Here is a 14,611-nt window from a genome sequence, read left to right on the forward strand (position 1 = left end):
AGCCAACCGAACAGGCTGCTTATTCTATCTCTATTCCTAGAGGCTAGAATCCTACTATTATTCCAAGAGGCATGAAGTAACTGCTGCACGGGCAATCGGGCACGTGTGCACAGGTCGGCAGTGCAGTACGCAGCTGCCTAGCTTGAGAGGGGGTACTTCGGTGACGAGATACTAAGCTTTTACTCAACGCCTCGGCTGCTGTCGCGTACTCGATCCGGTCCCCCTCCTCTCATTGCAAATGGCCGGCCGGCTTGCCGGCCGCCTCGATCGCCCCTCGTCTCTCGCCTTATTAAAACCACACCACCACTCGCACCCAGTTCCTGCGTGCACTTCTCTGCTCAGTGCTCACTGCCGAGCAGCACTGCACAGGCGACAGAAATCCTGGTTAGCTAGTGCCTGTCGTCGTTCAATTTACTGCGACGTGACCACAGTCCACACAGCCGTGTCGTCGTTGCCATGGCCGCCGCACCGCATGACATGCACGGCCTCGACTCGTTCGCGCAGCTGCCCTTCATCCCCGGCGTTGCGCGTGCCGCGGCACCGAAGACGCCGGCGCCGGCGAGCAGGGACGCCGCCAGCATCCGCCTCTTCGGCCGGGACTTCCCCAACGACCAGCAGGCGGCCCACCAGCTGCTGCTGCTCAAGGAGGACGCCGCGGCCGGGGAGGGCGTCGGCGAGACGGCAGCGTCCGGCGGGGAGAGGAAGTTCGAGTGCCACTACTGCTGCCGCAACTTCCCGACGTCGCAGGCGCTGGGCGGGCACCAGAACGCGCACAAGCGAGAGCGGCAGCACGCGCGGAGGGTGCACCTCGAGGCCTCCTTCGCCGCGCACTGCGGCGCCTACCTACCCGGCGCGCACCTCTACGGTCTCTTCGGTTACGGCGGCGGCGGCGGCGGCCACACGGCGCTGCCACCGGCGCACTACCCGCCGGCCGTGTGGACAGGGGCCGTGCCGGGGATGTACGGCGGCGTGGGGCCCGTGGCGCGGCCTCCTCCCGTGTACGGCGGCGTGGCCGTGCCAGGGATGTGGAGGCCGTCGCCACCTGGGAGTGGTGGCGCTTTTGTCGCGGCTGGCCGACCCGTGGGGACCGATCCCTCGGGCTATGGAGAGATGATGGCTGGCAAAGACGACGACAAGATGGCGATGAGCGTGGTGACGTCACTGCCCCCGTTGCCGTCGTCGTGCTTGTCCGGCCAGTCGGCGGAGATGATAGGGAGACCGGAGTTGGGACACAAGGATGGTGTCATAAGCTTGGACCTCTGCTTGTAAATGTGTCTTCTGCCTGTCTAGATCGCTTCCACTTTTCTCTTTTCCTTTTGGCTTGTTTCGAGAGGTGTTTTAAGCATGTTTCTTCAGCTAAATTGCGAGAGACATGTCCAGTATGTAGCACTGTCGAATGATATGTACTTTTCTTTAGTTTAAGGTAAGCATGCATGCAGTTTGGCTTGTGATATTTCGTCTAAATTATTGGTAATAACAATGTACTGTTTTGTTTATTTTTGTATTTTCTTTCTTACAATTGTTTTAGTAAAAAGAAAAATGAAGGAATAGCTAGAACAAATTCCCATGAACCACTCTTATACATAGGATTGGATCTCTTACGACCGGTTTGGATCATTGAAATTGAATTCATCCTAATAATTACAATTTAGACATAGATTAATTAAGCTAATATAGTTATATATAGAATATATTTGTATATTTATTGTTAGACATACAAAGGACATACTTATATGTTGTATTTCTATTAGGGAAGTAAGTTGAAGAGTATCCTATAAGTTGGAGAATAGAATTACAGCATAGTGATCTATAGAATCCATTTCTATCTCCCACCCTATAAATTTGATATATGCTTATTTGTGAGCTTGGGAATGTTATGGAATGTCAAATTCCAAGCCAAATAGCCTAATCCATTATGTAGATTTTAATTCCTCCAAAATAAAGGGATTCAAACGGGCCCTAAATTTGTTTTGAAATTTCTATGCAATGGCTTGTTTCATATCATAAGAAATGCGGAGGACTTATAATATGGACTTGAAATTAACATGGGGGCGAACCTTTCAGAAAAATTCTTTTATGTCTATCCTTTATTGATTCCCATGTTTTCCTTGTAACATCGAAACGGGCAAATCCCACGTTTTTTAATGCTTTCGATTTCGTAGGATTCAACTTGGGAAGACAGTCTACTCTAACGTTTTTCCTATTCCTATATTCTGAAAGAATACCATGTTGTTTCGAAGAAATCTTTAGGGCAGCAGCAATGTATATTCTAATAACCACAATGCTAAATTGGGAGGGGTGGTATAAACTAGGTCCCACGTTAATAAAAAACCCAAACACATGATCATTTTCCTCCCCATGCGACCACACTGCATCGACTTCCATGGAACCCCTCGCTTCTGCCGCCTCTAAATTCCTAGCCCCCAATGCGACTGCTCGGAGAGCCATCAACCCCTAGTCTAGATCTCGAATGCGTTGGCCCTTCCTCTCATATGGGGTACTTGCTGGAGTGTGGGGTGGCAAATTTCTCTCGGGGCATCAACGACGTGTCAACGAGGGCACACAGGGGCGTGCATCGGCGAGGTCCCACGAGGCGGCAGCGTCGATCGTGCTTCAGCCACCCGTGGTGGCAATCCTCGAGGGCCATACGAGAAGAGAAGAAAATGATGTTTTAATGGTTACCCGCGGGGTAGTAAGCTTACTACAAGGTGGAAGAATCTTTTTCTTCTTACCTACTTCCACAATGCTTCCCATCGATAATAAGGGGTGTTGTATTTTGTAATACGGTAATTTTCGGTTGTTTGGCACCATGGAGTAATGGTGCTAGTCGATCCGCTAGTGCCAGGTTGCTAGCCAGACGGCGAGTCGAATGCATTGCGGAGAGATATGAGATACCGTTTACAGGTGTTTGTTTCAGTCTGGCCATATTCCATTAGGGTGGAATTGGAAATCGAGTTATTCAAATTCGATCCCACGCATCCCCAGTTGTAATCGCATCTCTTTCCAGCTTAATTAGATTATATTTACGTTAGCGTAACCAATGCTCAAACCAAACACTGTAAATTGGCAATGCGGATATGCGTGGTGACATGCCAATCGTCACGGTGGATCGGAGAGCCCGGCAGTCAGCAGTGCCGACTGCCGACACGGTGGCATGGGACGACGCGCACTGGCACATGTTCCCTAGTCTGAATTCTGGAGGAATCTAGATGGTTTAGAGGAATGCTGGAGAAATTTATGAGAAAAAAACACTGTTCCGGATAAAAAAAATAAACGGATCAAGCCGGGTTTAAAGGCACGCGAACGGAGCGATATGATGCGTGTACATCCATCACTTACGTACAGCATGCAAGCATCTGCTCTGCCCAGCTAGCCATGTACACAGTACACGACGTACGTGTGCAGGCACGTGCCACGTACGACATCTATTTGCATAGAGATATGCACTTAATTGTCTGCTCATGATGCATGCATAGTTGCATACATATACCGACCAATTAAGCTACAGATCGATCTGACGACGACGTACACCTGCGTGCTTCACTATTTCCACAGTTAGGTGATCTGGCTAGCTTGGCTATATAGGACGACGTCAGAAGCAGTGACCGCACTGTTGAAGCAGTGTATTAGACGGCTTCGTCTATGGTAGTTAGTCTACGCCTGGACGTGCGGCTGGCCACTCCGTCGCCCACGTTCCGCACTGGTGCGCGTCCAGAGCGCCCACCTTGTAACCTGTATATGTACTCTACAGAGATCAATACGAATGGTTGTTGGCTCCCGTTCTTCTACATGGTATCAGCTCGTGCGGGTTGATCCCCTGCTTTCTCGCAACCGCTGCTCCTCGCCGCCCAGCTCTTCCTACACCGCCGTGCACGCCACGCCCCTCACCGTGTCGCGCCCGCCGGTGCTCGCCGTGGCCGCCCCCTTTTCTCCACTGCTTCCTCGTCTCGCCGCGATCCGCTGCTATGGACTCCAACCCGTTTTAATTTTGACACCGACGTATCTGACGTCGAGTCCTCTTCCTCCTCTTCCCTTGATGCCGAGTCCTCTTCCTCCTCCTTCCTTGATGCCGAATCCTACACTGCTCCCACCGCGCCGCTCCCGGTCACCGTACTGCAAACCGTCTACATCAAGTCCCACATCCCCGTCCAGCTCGACATCGCCAAATCGAATTACACCGAGTGGTGGTGCTTTTTTGATGCCTTCATTGGCAAATTCGGCATCAGCTCTCATCTCACCTCTCCTACTACTACCGCCAACCGCCGCGATCGCTAGTGGACCATGGTAGACCAGTGCATCCCTAGCTGGCTCTACAACACCATCTCCAAGGATGTTCGTGCCATCGTCCATGCCCCCAAGGCCACGACGCACACCATCTGGAACGCGATCCATGATCAGTTCCGAGACCATGAGCTTCACCGAGCCATTTACCTGGAGGCTGAGTTCAGGAGCCTGTTCCAAGGTGACATGGACATCAAGACCTACACCGGCCGACTGAAGCAGCTCGCTGATGCCTTGCGCGACGTCGGGCAGCCCATCCGTGAGACGTCCCAGGTCCTCAACATGCTCCATGGCCTCTCCCCCAAGTATAGGCACACCGTCCCGGTTATCACCGCCAAGAACCCGCCGCATACTTTCTGCCCGCTCCTACTTGCTTCTAGAAGAACAGTATGACAAGGAGCATGCCAAGTCCACCGCACAACATGCTCTTCTCGCCACTGGTGATTCTTGGCCGCCTGCTCCGGCTACCGGTGAAGGTGGTTCCGACGCTGGTTAGGGCGCCCAACCTCCCCCACGACCTCCGATAGTTGCCCACGGCTCGGCACCTCGTTCGGATGGCAAACGTGGTCTCGGGCATGGGCGTGGCCACGACGGTTATCAGCACCAAGGTGGCTCCACCTCTACTCCGTAGCACCGAGCTCCCTAAGGCTGGGTGCCCGGCATCAACCTGTGGATAGGGATGGTCCAAGCGTGGCCCATGCCCTTCCACATTCCCGGCGTCGGGGTGCTCGGCCCTTGTCCCGGTCAACCACAACAACAAGCGTACTTTGCTGGTGCACCATCGATCCCTGCTCCTGGTGTTCCTCAGCCTCAGCCTACACCACCAGATGTCTGGAACCATCAGGCGTTGCTTGCGGCGCTGTCCACCTCCGGTATTCCACCCACCGAACCATAGGCGACGGAGTGGTTCCTAGACACTAGAGCTACCTCGCATATGGCTTCCAATGCTGGTAATTTCACTTCCTACCAACCCCTCTCCAATTCTCCTTCCATCACTGTCGGCAACGGTGCTTTTCTTCGTGTCACTCATCATGCCTCTAGTTCTTTACCTACAGTTCAGTCCCCTCTTCAACTGAACAACATCCTTGTTTCTCCATCATTAGTGAAGAATGTGATATCTATTTGTTCTCTCACTCGTGACAACAATGTTACTATTGAGTTTGACCCTTTTGGTTTTTCCATCAAGGATATCCCGACCCAAGTGTTGCTCCTCCGATGTAACATCGCTGGTGATTTGTACCCATGGCGTCTTCTCCTCAATCGACGCTTGTTGCTACGGCGTCGCGCTCGGTTGATATGTGGCACTTGCAGCATGGCCATCCCGGGTGTCAAGTTCTTTGCCATACCCTTCCACAGTTAGAGTTTACCTATTCTAAGTCATCTTCTCATTCATGTTGAAAGGATCAAGATGCCCAAAAGGGGGGTGAATTGGGCTAATTCTAAATTTCTAGCAATAATTAAGCTCTACACTTAGCCCATTTCACCCCCAGTGCCTAAAAGTGTTTCTATTGTTCTACCGTACAAAAGTTTTGCACCCTAGGTTCCAATCCTACACTAGCATGGCAATTCTAAGAATGTAAAGACATGAATTAAATTGCTCAAATGTAAATGCTCAAAGTAAAGAGAGGGAGAGGAACGCGGTGATGTTTTTCTAAGGTATCGGAGAGTCGCCACTCCCCATTAGTCCTCATTGGAGCACCCGCGCAAGGGTGTAGCTCTCCCTTGATCCATGTAAGGATCAAGTGCTCTCTACGGGCTGATTCTTTGACACTCCGTCACGGTGAATTGCCCACAACCGCTCACACCATGACTTGGGTCATCCACAAGCTCCCGCCGGATGATCACCAAGCTTCCAATCACCACCGAGCCGTCTAGGTGATGGCGATCACCAAGAGTAACAAGCACAAACTCTCACTTGACCAAGACAGGCCTAATGAGAAAGGTGGATGCACACTTACTACTCTCTATGCACTAATGATGTCCTTAATCTTGGATTCACAAATCTCAATCAACCCACTAGGCTCCTGCTCTCCCTTGCACTCCAAAGTGTTTCCTTAGGTGAAGAAATGGGCAAGAGAGTTAAATTGGACGAGTAGGAGAGCTATTTATACACCCCCCATTCAAAACATGATCGTTACTGTCCACCTTAGCACATTACGTGGTGACCGGATGCGCAGATCAAGGTGACCAGACACGTCCGGTTAGTTCTCCACTGCTGCAGCACACAAGGCTATTAGAGAAGACCATTGGAGTGACCTAACACTCAGCAGAGTCCGATCTGCCTTGATCGGACACGTTAGGTCCACAAATTTGCTCTCTGGACCCTTACTAATGTTGACTGGACTCCACGTACGCGCATGTCCGATCTCCTTCCTACGTAGCCGATTCCTTTTTGATTTAGCGTTCGATCGATGCCTTAGGTTCTGCTGCGTGCGCCACCACTGACCAGACCCGACGCCACAACGTCTGGTCAGTACAATCAGCACTCCATGCACTTACAATTCAAAACCTTTGTGAATGAGTTTGTCTCCAATTGATCTTAGGGCAAACCATGACCTACCTAGTGCTAAGTTTGACAAGGGTGCACCACACCTAAAACATTAGACTTACCTAGGTCGAGCTACTAGTTCACACCTCCCTTAATAGTATGGCCAAATGAAAGAACAAAGTCCTAAATTACTCTAAGTGTCTCTCCAACGCCAATCGACACTTAGAACTAGTACGTCCTTAACCTTGTCATCCATCCTTTGAAAACTGAAATGATTTCCATCGACAGGGGCATGAAAACCATAATTACCCAATCAATCATCATTACCATGACCTAACTCAAATTGCCTATGCAAAACACACATTAGTCATAGTAATCTTATGTCGTCATTAATCATCGAAACCATCTAGGGGCCTAGATGCTTTCAATCTCCCCTTTTTTGGTGATTGATGACAACATAACCTCAAATATGTGTAAGAGAGATAAGGTTTTCAACATGCTTGATTCATATAAGCAATTGACAATAAGAACAAGGGTTAGGAAGCTTATACGAACCAAACCAACATAAGTACTCAAAAGAATATGAAATAAGCAAGAGTACATAATGTAATGCTCATTCAAATCGGAGTAAAACGCAAAAGCAAAGCAAATGAGCAAAAGCAAGTGACATGACATTTATATATCAAAGTAGAGAGCACACATGTCACGAAAGACTCACAATCACACATATATCACAATGCATGAAAGTAAACATGAATGCATGAAGTAACACACACAAAAGAATGAGTCCATCTCACACGCTCCCCTAAGTCTAACATACTCGCTCCCTCTCCCCCTTTGGCATCAAGTACCAAAACCTAAGGGTCGGATGGTGGGGTAGGAGCAGACGAGTTGGGCACTAAGGTACGGTGAGAGATCTGAAACTAAGTAGCATCATCATCTGACTCTAGACTTGGAACTGTTGGACTAGCTAGAGCAAGCAGATACTGACCCTCTGACTCTAAAATAGGAAGTGAAACGGCCTAGGTCTGCTCTGTAGTCTCAGTAACTGGGTTGGCTAGTTGAGAAGTAGAAGCTAAAGCTATAGCCTGACCCTATGGCTCTAAAGCTATCTCTATAGGAAGTGGAGCCACAACTGCCGCTGTCTCTGTCGCTGAAGCCTCAAGTGTAGGAGTGACTATTGGAGGCGGCTCTGATGAAGCAACAGAAGATGGGAGAGTCTCAGTCATCTCGGTGACTGGAGCTGCTGAAGTAGGAGCAAGGACCCAAACTCCTGGAGACAGGAGTGTCTATCACTAGCATGGACTCTGACTGAGTAGGAGTGAAGCCCATAACTATAGGAGTGAAGCACTAAGCCTACTCTATCCCTAGTGAAGTGAACCACTAAGACACCTGCTTGGAAGGTGAGGAAAACTATGCAGCTAGCTATCCCTGACTCTGAAGCCCACTAGGATATAACGCTAGAGTCACTAGGGTGGTGGTAGTAGTCAAAACAAGCTGCAACATGGGCTAGTAAGGAGCAATCCCTGTAGCCATAAGGACATGTTGCATGAAACCAAGAAGCTACTGCTGAGTGTCTAGCTGCTGTTGCTGCTAGAACTGATCCTAACATGCCTGCATTTGAGCAATAGCAGCTGCTATCTCCTATGCTTAACGAGCCTGGTCCTACTACATACGCTCAAGTATAGCTAGCAAAGCAGTGTCTGTCTGCGGTGGCTATGGTGGAGCTAAGCTGGAGCAACCAGCCTCTCTATCATAAGCTCATGGAGCCATGTGGGGAATTGGCTAGTAGTCATCATTTGAGCTATCAGTCAAGTCATCCTCGTCCTCGTCGCCATGCTATCCCTCTAGCTACTCAAGCACTGTCTCTGAATGGCCCTAATGGCCTCATCCTGCTCAGTTGTAGTCTCTATCACCTCTAGTCTATAGCGCTACTGGCCGGGTGTCCTCCCATGAATGTGACACAATAGCTGGCTCATGTTGTACTTGGAAAACTCTGTAGTAGCACCACTCCACTCAGCCACTGTCTCTAGGGACATCTGTGAAACTGCCTTCCAAATAAGGAAGGTAATCCAGTGAGCATATGACAACTAACGATGGCCCTTGAAACCCTCTGCCAAGGTGTCCACCATCTCTAAGAGCATCACATCCCAAATATCAAACATAGTCTAAGAGATCAAGTGGTGGACTAACCAAAGCTGAATATGTGTCAATCCCTCATGGTAGCCACCCCTCAGGAGCAAGGTCCTCCTCATGACTGAGTCTAGGATACGAGCTATAGGTGTAAGGTCACATGGTGTGTAGATCGATCCCTCTCCAAACAGCTTAGTGAAGCAAGCTCTCACTGTGTCTGTAGGTGGTATCCGTCCACCGTGAGGGCATCTCGGTGGCTCTGTCTCTCCATAGCAGATCTTGTGAATCCAAGTAGAAGACTCTAGAATCCTCAATATCTCTCTAGCCCTTGAGCTTTGTAGCCTATAGTCACGTCCTTTGAAAGCAAAGTGAATGTACCTGTGCCCCGGGTCAATCCACAAAGAAGCATAGAACTCTCTGACCCATGATAGAACGCACCTACCAGTCCACCCTAAGAGATTTGTCAGACCTAGTAGGTAGGTGAGGTGGGGATGGATCTACTATCCTACAATTGCAACTATAGCCTCTAAGGAGCACACTCTCTAAGACCTGAATGCCACACCACTATTGAGGTAGACATTGTAGAAGTCCTCCTGCAACACTGTGAGAAGTTCTCTGAAGCTCACTCATCCTGCCTCGATGAAAACCACAACTCAAACTCCACAAGACAAAGCTGCTACACCTGCCTAGCTATAGTTGCCCTCAGGTCCAAGTGTGCCACTGACGGCGAACCCTATGGTCTAGGAGGTGGACAAGAACCACGTCTCTGTGTCTCAAGCCATGGTGACACCTGAGTGTGAGTACAACTAGAATGTCAAAGCCATGGCTTCTCTACCTACTCAGCCTACTCTATCTGCTCCTCTGATTATGGTGTAGGCTCCTCTACTGCTGCCTGCTCTATCTCGTTAGTGCCAAGCTCTCTGCCCTCTAGGTGAAACTAAGCCTCACCTATGTGAACACTACTACCTCTGCCACCTCTCTCAGCACACTCTGTTGCTGCTCTTTCTGCCTCTATATCACCATGCTTATGCTTCTTCTTTGTCATCACCTTCTTGGGCCCCTTCTCCTACTGAGATGTCAGACGAGGAGGATGCCTCTCCTCATCGTTGGGACCACCCCCGACATTCTTGTAGTGAGCCATACTATCACTCACTAAGAATAACTACCACTGAAAAGATCAACTGTCAAATCAAACACTCAAGCAAGAACTCCCCTAGACATACTGCCACTAACAAGATCAACTACCCATCGTCTGCCCTCTGACAAGAAAACCACTGGCAATAAGAACCAATGTCAGCTGACACTCGTGAGGCTTGGCCTCAATCCATACTCTTGGGCTTGGCCCCGAGTTCAGCTGTCACTGCCCTCTATCAATGTAACCTCACTGCCACAACTCACTACATGCATAGAAATAGATGGAATACTTCTAAGCAGCATAGTTCACTAGAGGAAAGAATATCCTATGCAGTAGCAAGCATATTTAGATAAGAAATAGAGAGGCGATTGCTTGCTACCTGGAATCCTTGTGAATAGATATGGAATGATGGTAGGGGCACCACAATCTGAATGGCAATGGCACTGCAAAAGAAAATGACCAAGAAGGGGAGTCATAAGCTGCTGGGGCCATCCATACAATGCATCAAGCAAATTGACGTGTAGAGGGGGCGCTCACCAAGGGAAATGGAGCAACCAGCCAAGGATTTGCTGAGGAGGAGCCCTAGGCTTAGGGAAACACCACAAGAAGTCTACACCAGTCACTGCATGAGTTTTGGCCAAGAACCAGATTAGAAAAGGCAAACTGGACTGGTTTAGACAATGTGTCAAACACCTAGAGGGCAGTGGTGATGCTCACCCTAGAAGAGATGCCGCTAGCCAAGGAAAACACTAGGAAGCGACATAGGTCATTGAGGAGGTGCGCACGAGGTCGCCGAAGCCAACAAAGACAATGGTGAGATGGTGGGGTGGCCTCAGGCAGTGGCAGCAATGACGCGGGCACGACGACCATGAGAGCGTGTGGTGGCTTAGGCTTGGCATGACGCTAGCGTGTGCATGGGCTAGGCACAGCAGTGAAAGTACGGTGAGTGCATGACGGCGTGACTAGGATGTTGGCGCAGTGGCTAAAGGAGCATGGTCGTGGCAACGGATTGGGGTTAGGAGTCATGGCGCCGACGTACGGATGGAAAGAGGTGGGCGTGGCCAAATGAGGAAGGGAGAGAAAATGTGGGCCCAGTTGACAGAAGAGAATGAGCTGATGTAGGTTTCCAAAGAGGGAAGTGGGCCCCATGTGTTAGTTAGAGTTTGAAACAAATCAAGCGAACACTATTGCAACAGGACGCGCCGATGGAATTGACCTAATGCTGCTCCCCCTGAGTTCGATCAGGAACAGGGAGCTCTAGAAATGCTCTCGACGTGATCAAACGTGTCCCATTTCTCATGATCGGATGTGCAGCTAAGTCTGATCATTCCCTGTGTTCCTCCTCGAGTTGATCTGACATGGCTTCAACTTTACACCGGATGTGGGTGAAATACTGTACAACATCAGTTCCATGTACTGCATGACCGGATGCTCTGATTGTGACTCCGGTCCCAGCGTCCGGTCCTCCTTCAGTTGTTGTTCTTCTCCTTTCTAATGGACTAGGGTCCTAGGGGTTCCCCATGAAGGAACTACTTGGATGGGCCCCAAGATGGCCCACGATCTGTCGGAGGACGTGAGACAAGGTGGTATGGACTTCAAGCTATTCCAGATCGACTTAGTTGGCTTACTATGAAAGCTAGATTCTATAATTGGATAATGACTCTTCTCTTATAACTGACTAGGACTAGATATGCACCCTTACCCTATCCCCTATATAAAGAGAGGCACGATGCACCCCCTTGTAACCCTAACAATCATACAATCAATCCAACACAAAAGGCTACACGCCGACTGGACATAAAGGCTATTACTCGACAAGAAGGCCTGAACCAGTATACATCGTTTGTCTCTTTGCATTTACCATCGAGTTCTACATACACTGAAGCCCTCCGAACATCGTCCTGGGTACCCCTGTGATGGGTTGTTGGTCATCAAACACCGACTGCTGGCACACCAGGTAGGGGCTCTTGGTGACTTCATGATTGAAAGCTCAGCAAACCTTGATGACATGATTTTCTCGGCGGGTGACAACTTCATCTTTGGCCCCTAGATTTACAAGGCAGATGATAACAACAAGCTCCAAAGTTGTCTCATGGAGGTACCGACGCCTCAAGCTTCACCAGATGTCTTGACGGCCATGCTGGACCAACTTGTCGAGAAGTTTTTGCACCTCTCAATTTCTGATTCAACTCAAACTCAGGAGATCACCATCAACCATGACTCCTTCTCGAACATGTCACCTTTGTCTAGGCTAGAGATCCCATCTGAAGTCCAACACGAAGACCCAGTTCATTTTCCACTTGGACTCAAGAATTTAGCTTCAATCTATCAATATACGATCAGCTACTTCATGCAGTCTAAGCAAGAGATCCCTCTTACGGGTGTCCAGAGAGGTTTGGTTTTATCCATCACACCCGAAGGAGGCATCATCCATTGGTTGAGTGATTGACCCAACACTTCTTGAATAGATCCATCTCATCTAGTTAGCATGGTGGAACTCTTGCCTTATCAGGATGGTAGAACTCTTCTAGCGGACAACAACGATCGTGGTTCTATAGAGATCTTGGACATCACGACAACTATAGAATCTAGAACTCACTCAGCCATGAGGCACTCTAGAGAAGTCTGTATGGCTAGGCAACCACCTCAGATCCCTATGCCTAACCCACTAGATATCCAAGATAGAGAAGAAACCTTGTCCAACATCTCCCCAAACACTGCGCCACCCAACGGAGAGACATATGAGCAGAAGATGGCTAGGGAAAGGAACAATAGAGCTCGATAGGCTCTATGCAATGACGCCCAACACTGCAAGGAAGAGTGGCAACAGTATCAGTTGGCTTGTTGAGACGTTGAACGACGGCGCTTGGCTGTAGAGGCATCATATGAACAGTGTCTATAGGATAAAGAAGAAGAACGATAGCGCTAAGACCATGATGCTGTTAGAGCCTCTGCATCGCAACCTTGAGCCTGAGTTCATGGAAGTAGCTAGCCATAGGGTCTTCACTATGGCCTACGCTAATGTCTATGCCCTACTAAAAGAGATGGCGGCCATAGAAAACCCTACTCTAGATCAGCAATGACTCAAAGTTATTTTGGAATCCACAGGCCTTCAGATGTAGGCTGCAAAAGTAACATCCCAAGCTAACCCTTCCCAAGGACTAGAGGAGCAGGCACCAGCCCACTCTCACTGGGGCCATAGGGTAACCAAGGAGGAGAACAACGAATACCAGCCCACTCCCATCTAGGGCCACAGGGTAACCAGAACAGGAATCAGGGTGCTGCACAGTTAGCCTATCATGGGCACCAGTACAGTAATAGGGAAGGCAGAGGCGAGTCTGAGTACAGAGAGGCCAGCATCTCACCAAACAAGTTCCCATGTTTCTCAAATAGACTACTCTCTATTTGGCTTCCCTACATATTCAAGCCATCCAACCATACCAAATACGATGGGAAGACAGAACCTAACCAATGGTTGTGTATCTACTCTCAGTCCATTGAGTAGGTAGGCAGCGACGACGACATCAAAGTATTATACTTTCCCATGGCAGTCGACACCATGCATCTTGCCTAGTTCGATAAGCTATGAGCCAGCTCCATCGATACTTGGGGGCAGCTCCAGCGCAAATTCTGTGAAAATTTTTGCGGCGTCCTCACCCATCCACGTACTCAGAACAAGCTTAGAGCTTGCAAGAGAAACCAGATGAAACCTCCCAGCAATATTATGGCCGCTTTGCTGAGTTGTGAGCTCATGTCTATGATATAATAGACAGGGAGGTAATAGATCACTTCGCCAATGGGATCAAATACAAGTGGTAGTTTGAAAAATTCTACGACAATAATCCAGAGACCGCCAAGGAATTTAAGCATACAGTACAAAAAGATGATTGCATCTGAAGAGCGTACTCGTGAATGATTCCCACGCGACCAATAAGACAAAGGTTATAACCCAGAAGCAATCAGGGTGGATAGCCTTGTAGAAAAAGAGGACCCGACAACACCCTTGTTTCCATGGACAGGTCCAATAAGTCTTAACTAAAATAACAAGAAGTTCAAAGACCTCATGAATTTACCCTGCCCTTTCCACAAGAATGCCAAGCACATGGCGACCGAGTGCAGACAACTCCAAGAACTAGGTTTCTACGATAAAAGCAATAATCATAGTAATCTTTGTGGGGCAACCAACTTCATCAAACAAGCGCTCAGGAAAGTTGGCTCTTTAGGACATTATGGCAGGAGAGCCCTCAACACCAAAATACCTTAATTAGTCTAAGTACCTAATCCAGTTTTCTGAAAAGATCAATGGACTGGTATGACTAATGTCAACCACTATCCACTCATCTTGGGTCCAACAATAGCCGGCATGATAGTCCCCAAGGTCCTGATCGATGGCGGCGCAGGACTGAATATAATATTTGTAGATATGCTGAAGAAGATAGGCCTAGACTTTACCAGCCTACTCACCCCCAATGACGTCCCTTTCTATAGGATAGTACCCCACAAGGCTGCCATGACACTCAGACAAATCATGCTCCCGGTAACATTTGGCACCCCCAAACCATTTTCGAATGGAG

At 49.0% G+C, this 14,611-nt stretch overlaps 2 protein-coding genes across 2 annotated transcripts; both read left to right on the forward strand.

Moving 5' to 3' along the window:
* Positions 1-412: 412 nt before the first annotated feature.
* On the forward strand, positions 413-1,279 carry LOC136525323 (zinc finger protein 8-like). Its single transcript, XM_066518323.1, has one exon. It carries the CDS (start codon positions 457-459, stop codon positions 1,267-1,269), a length of 813 nt encoding a protein of 270 aa, XP_066374420.1. The 5' UTR covers positions 413-456; the 3' UTR covers positions 1,270-1,279.
* Positions 1,280-4,281: 3,002 nt separating this feature from the next.
* Positions 4,282-4,674, forward strand: LOC136525793 (uncharacterized). Its single transcript, XM_066518659.1, has one exon. The coding sequence runs from the start codon at positions 4,282-4,284 to the stop codon at positions 4,672-4,674; it is 393 nt and encodes a 130-aa protein (XP_066374756.1).
* The last annotated feature ends 9,937 nt before the right edge of the window (positions 4,675-14,611 follow it).

This window comes from Miscanthus floridulus, chromosome 19 (assembly GCF_019320115.1).
Source record: "Miscanthus floridulus cultivar M001 chromosome 19, ASM1932011v1, whole genome shotgun sequence".
NCBI classification, from domain to species: domain Eukaryota; kingdom Viridiplantae; phylum Streptophyta; class Magnoliopsida; order Poales; family Poaceae; genus Miscanthus; species Miscanthus floridulus.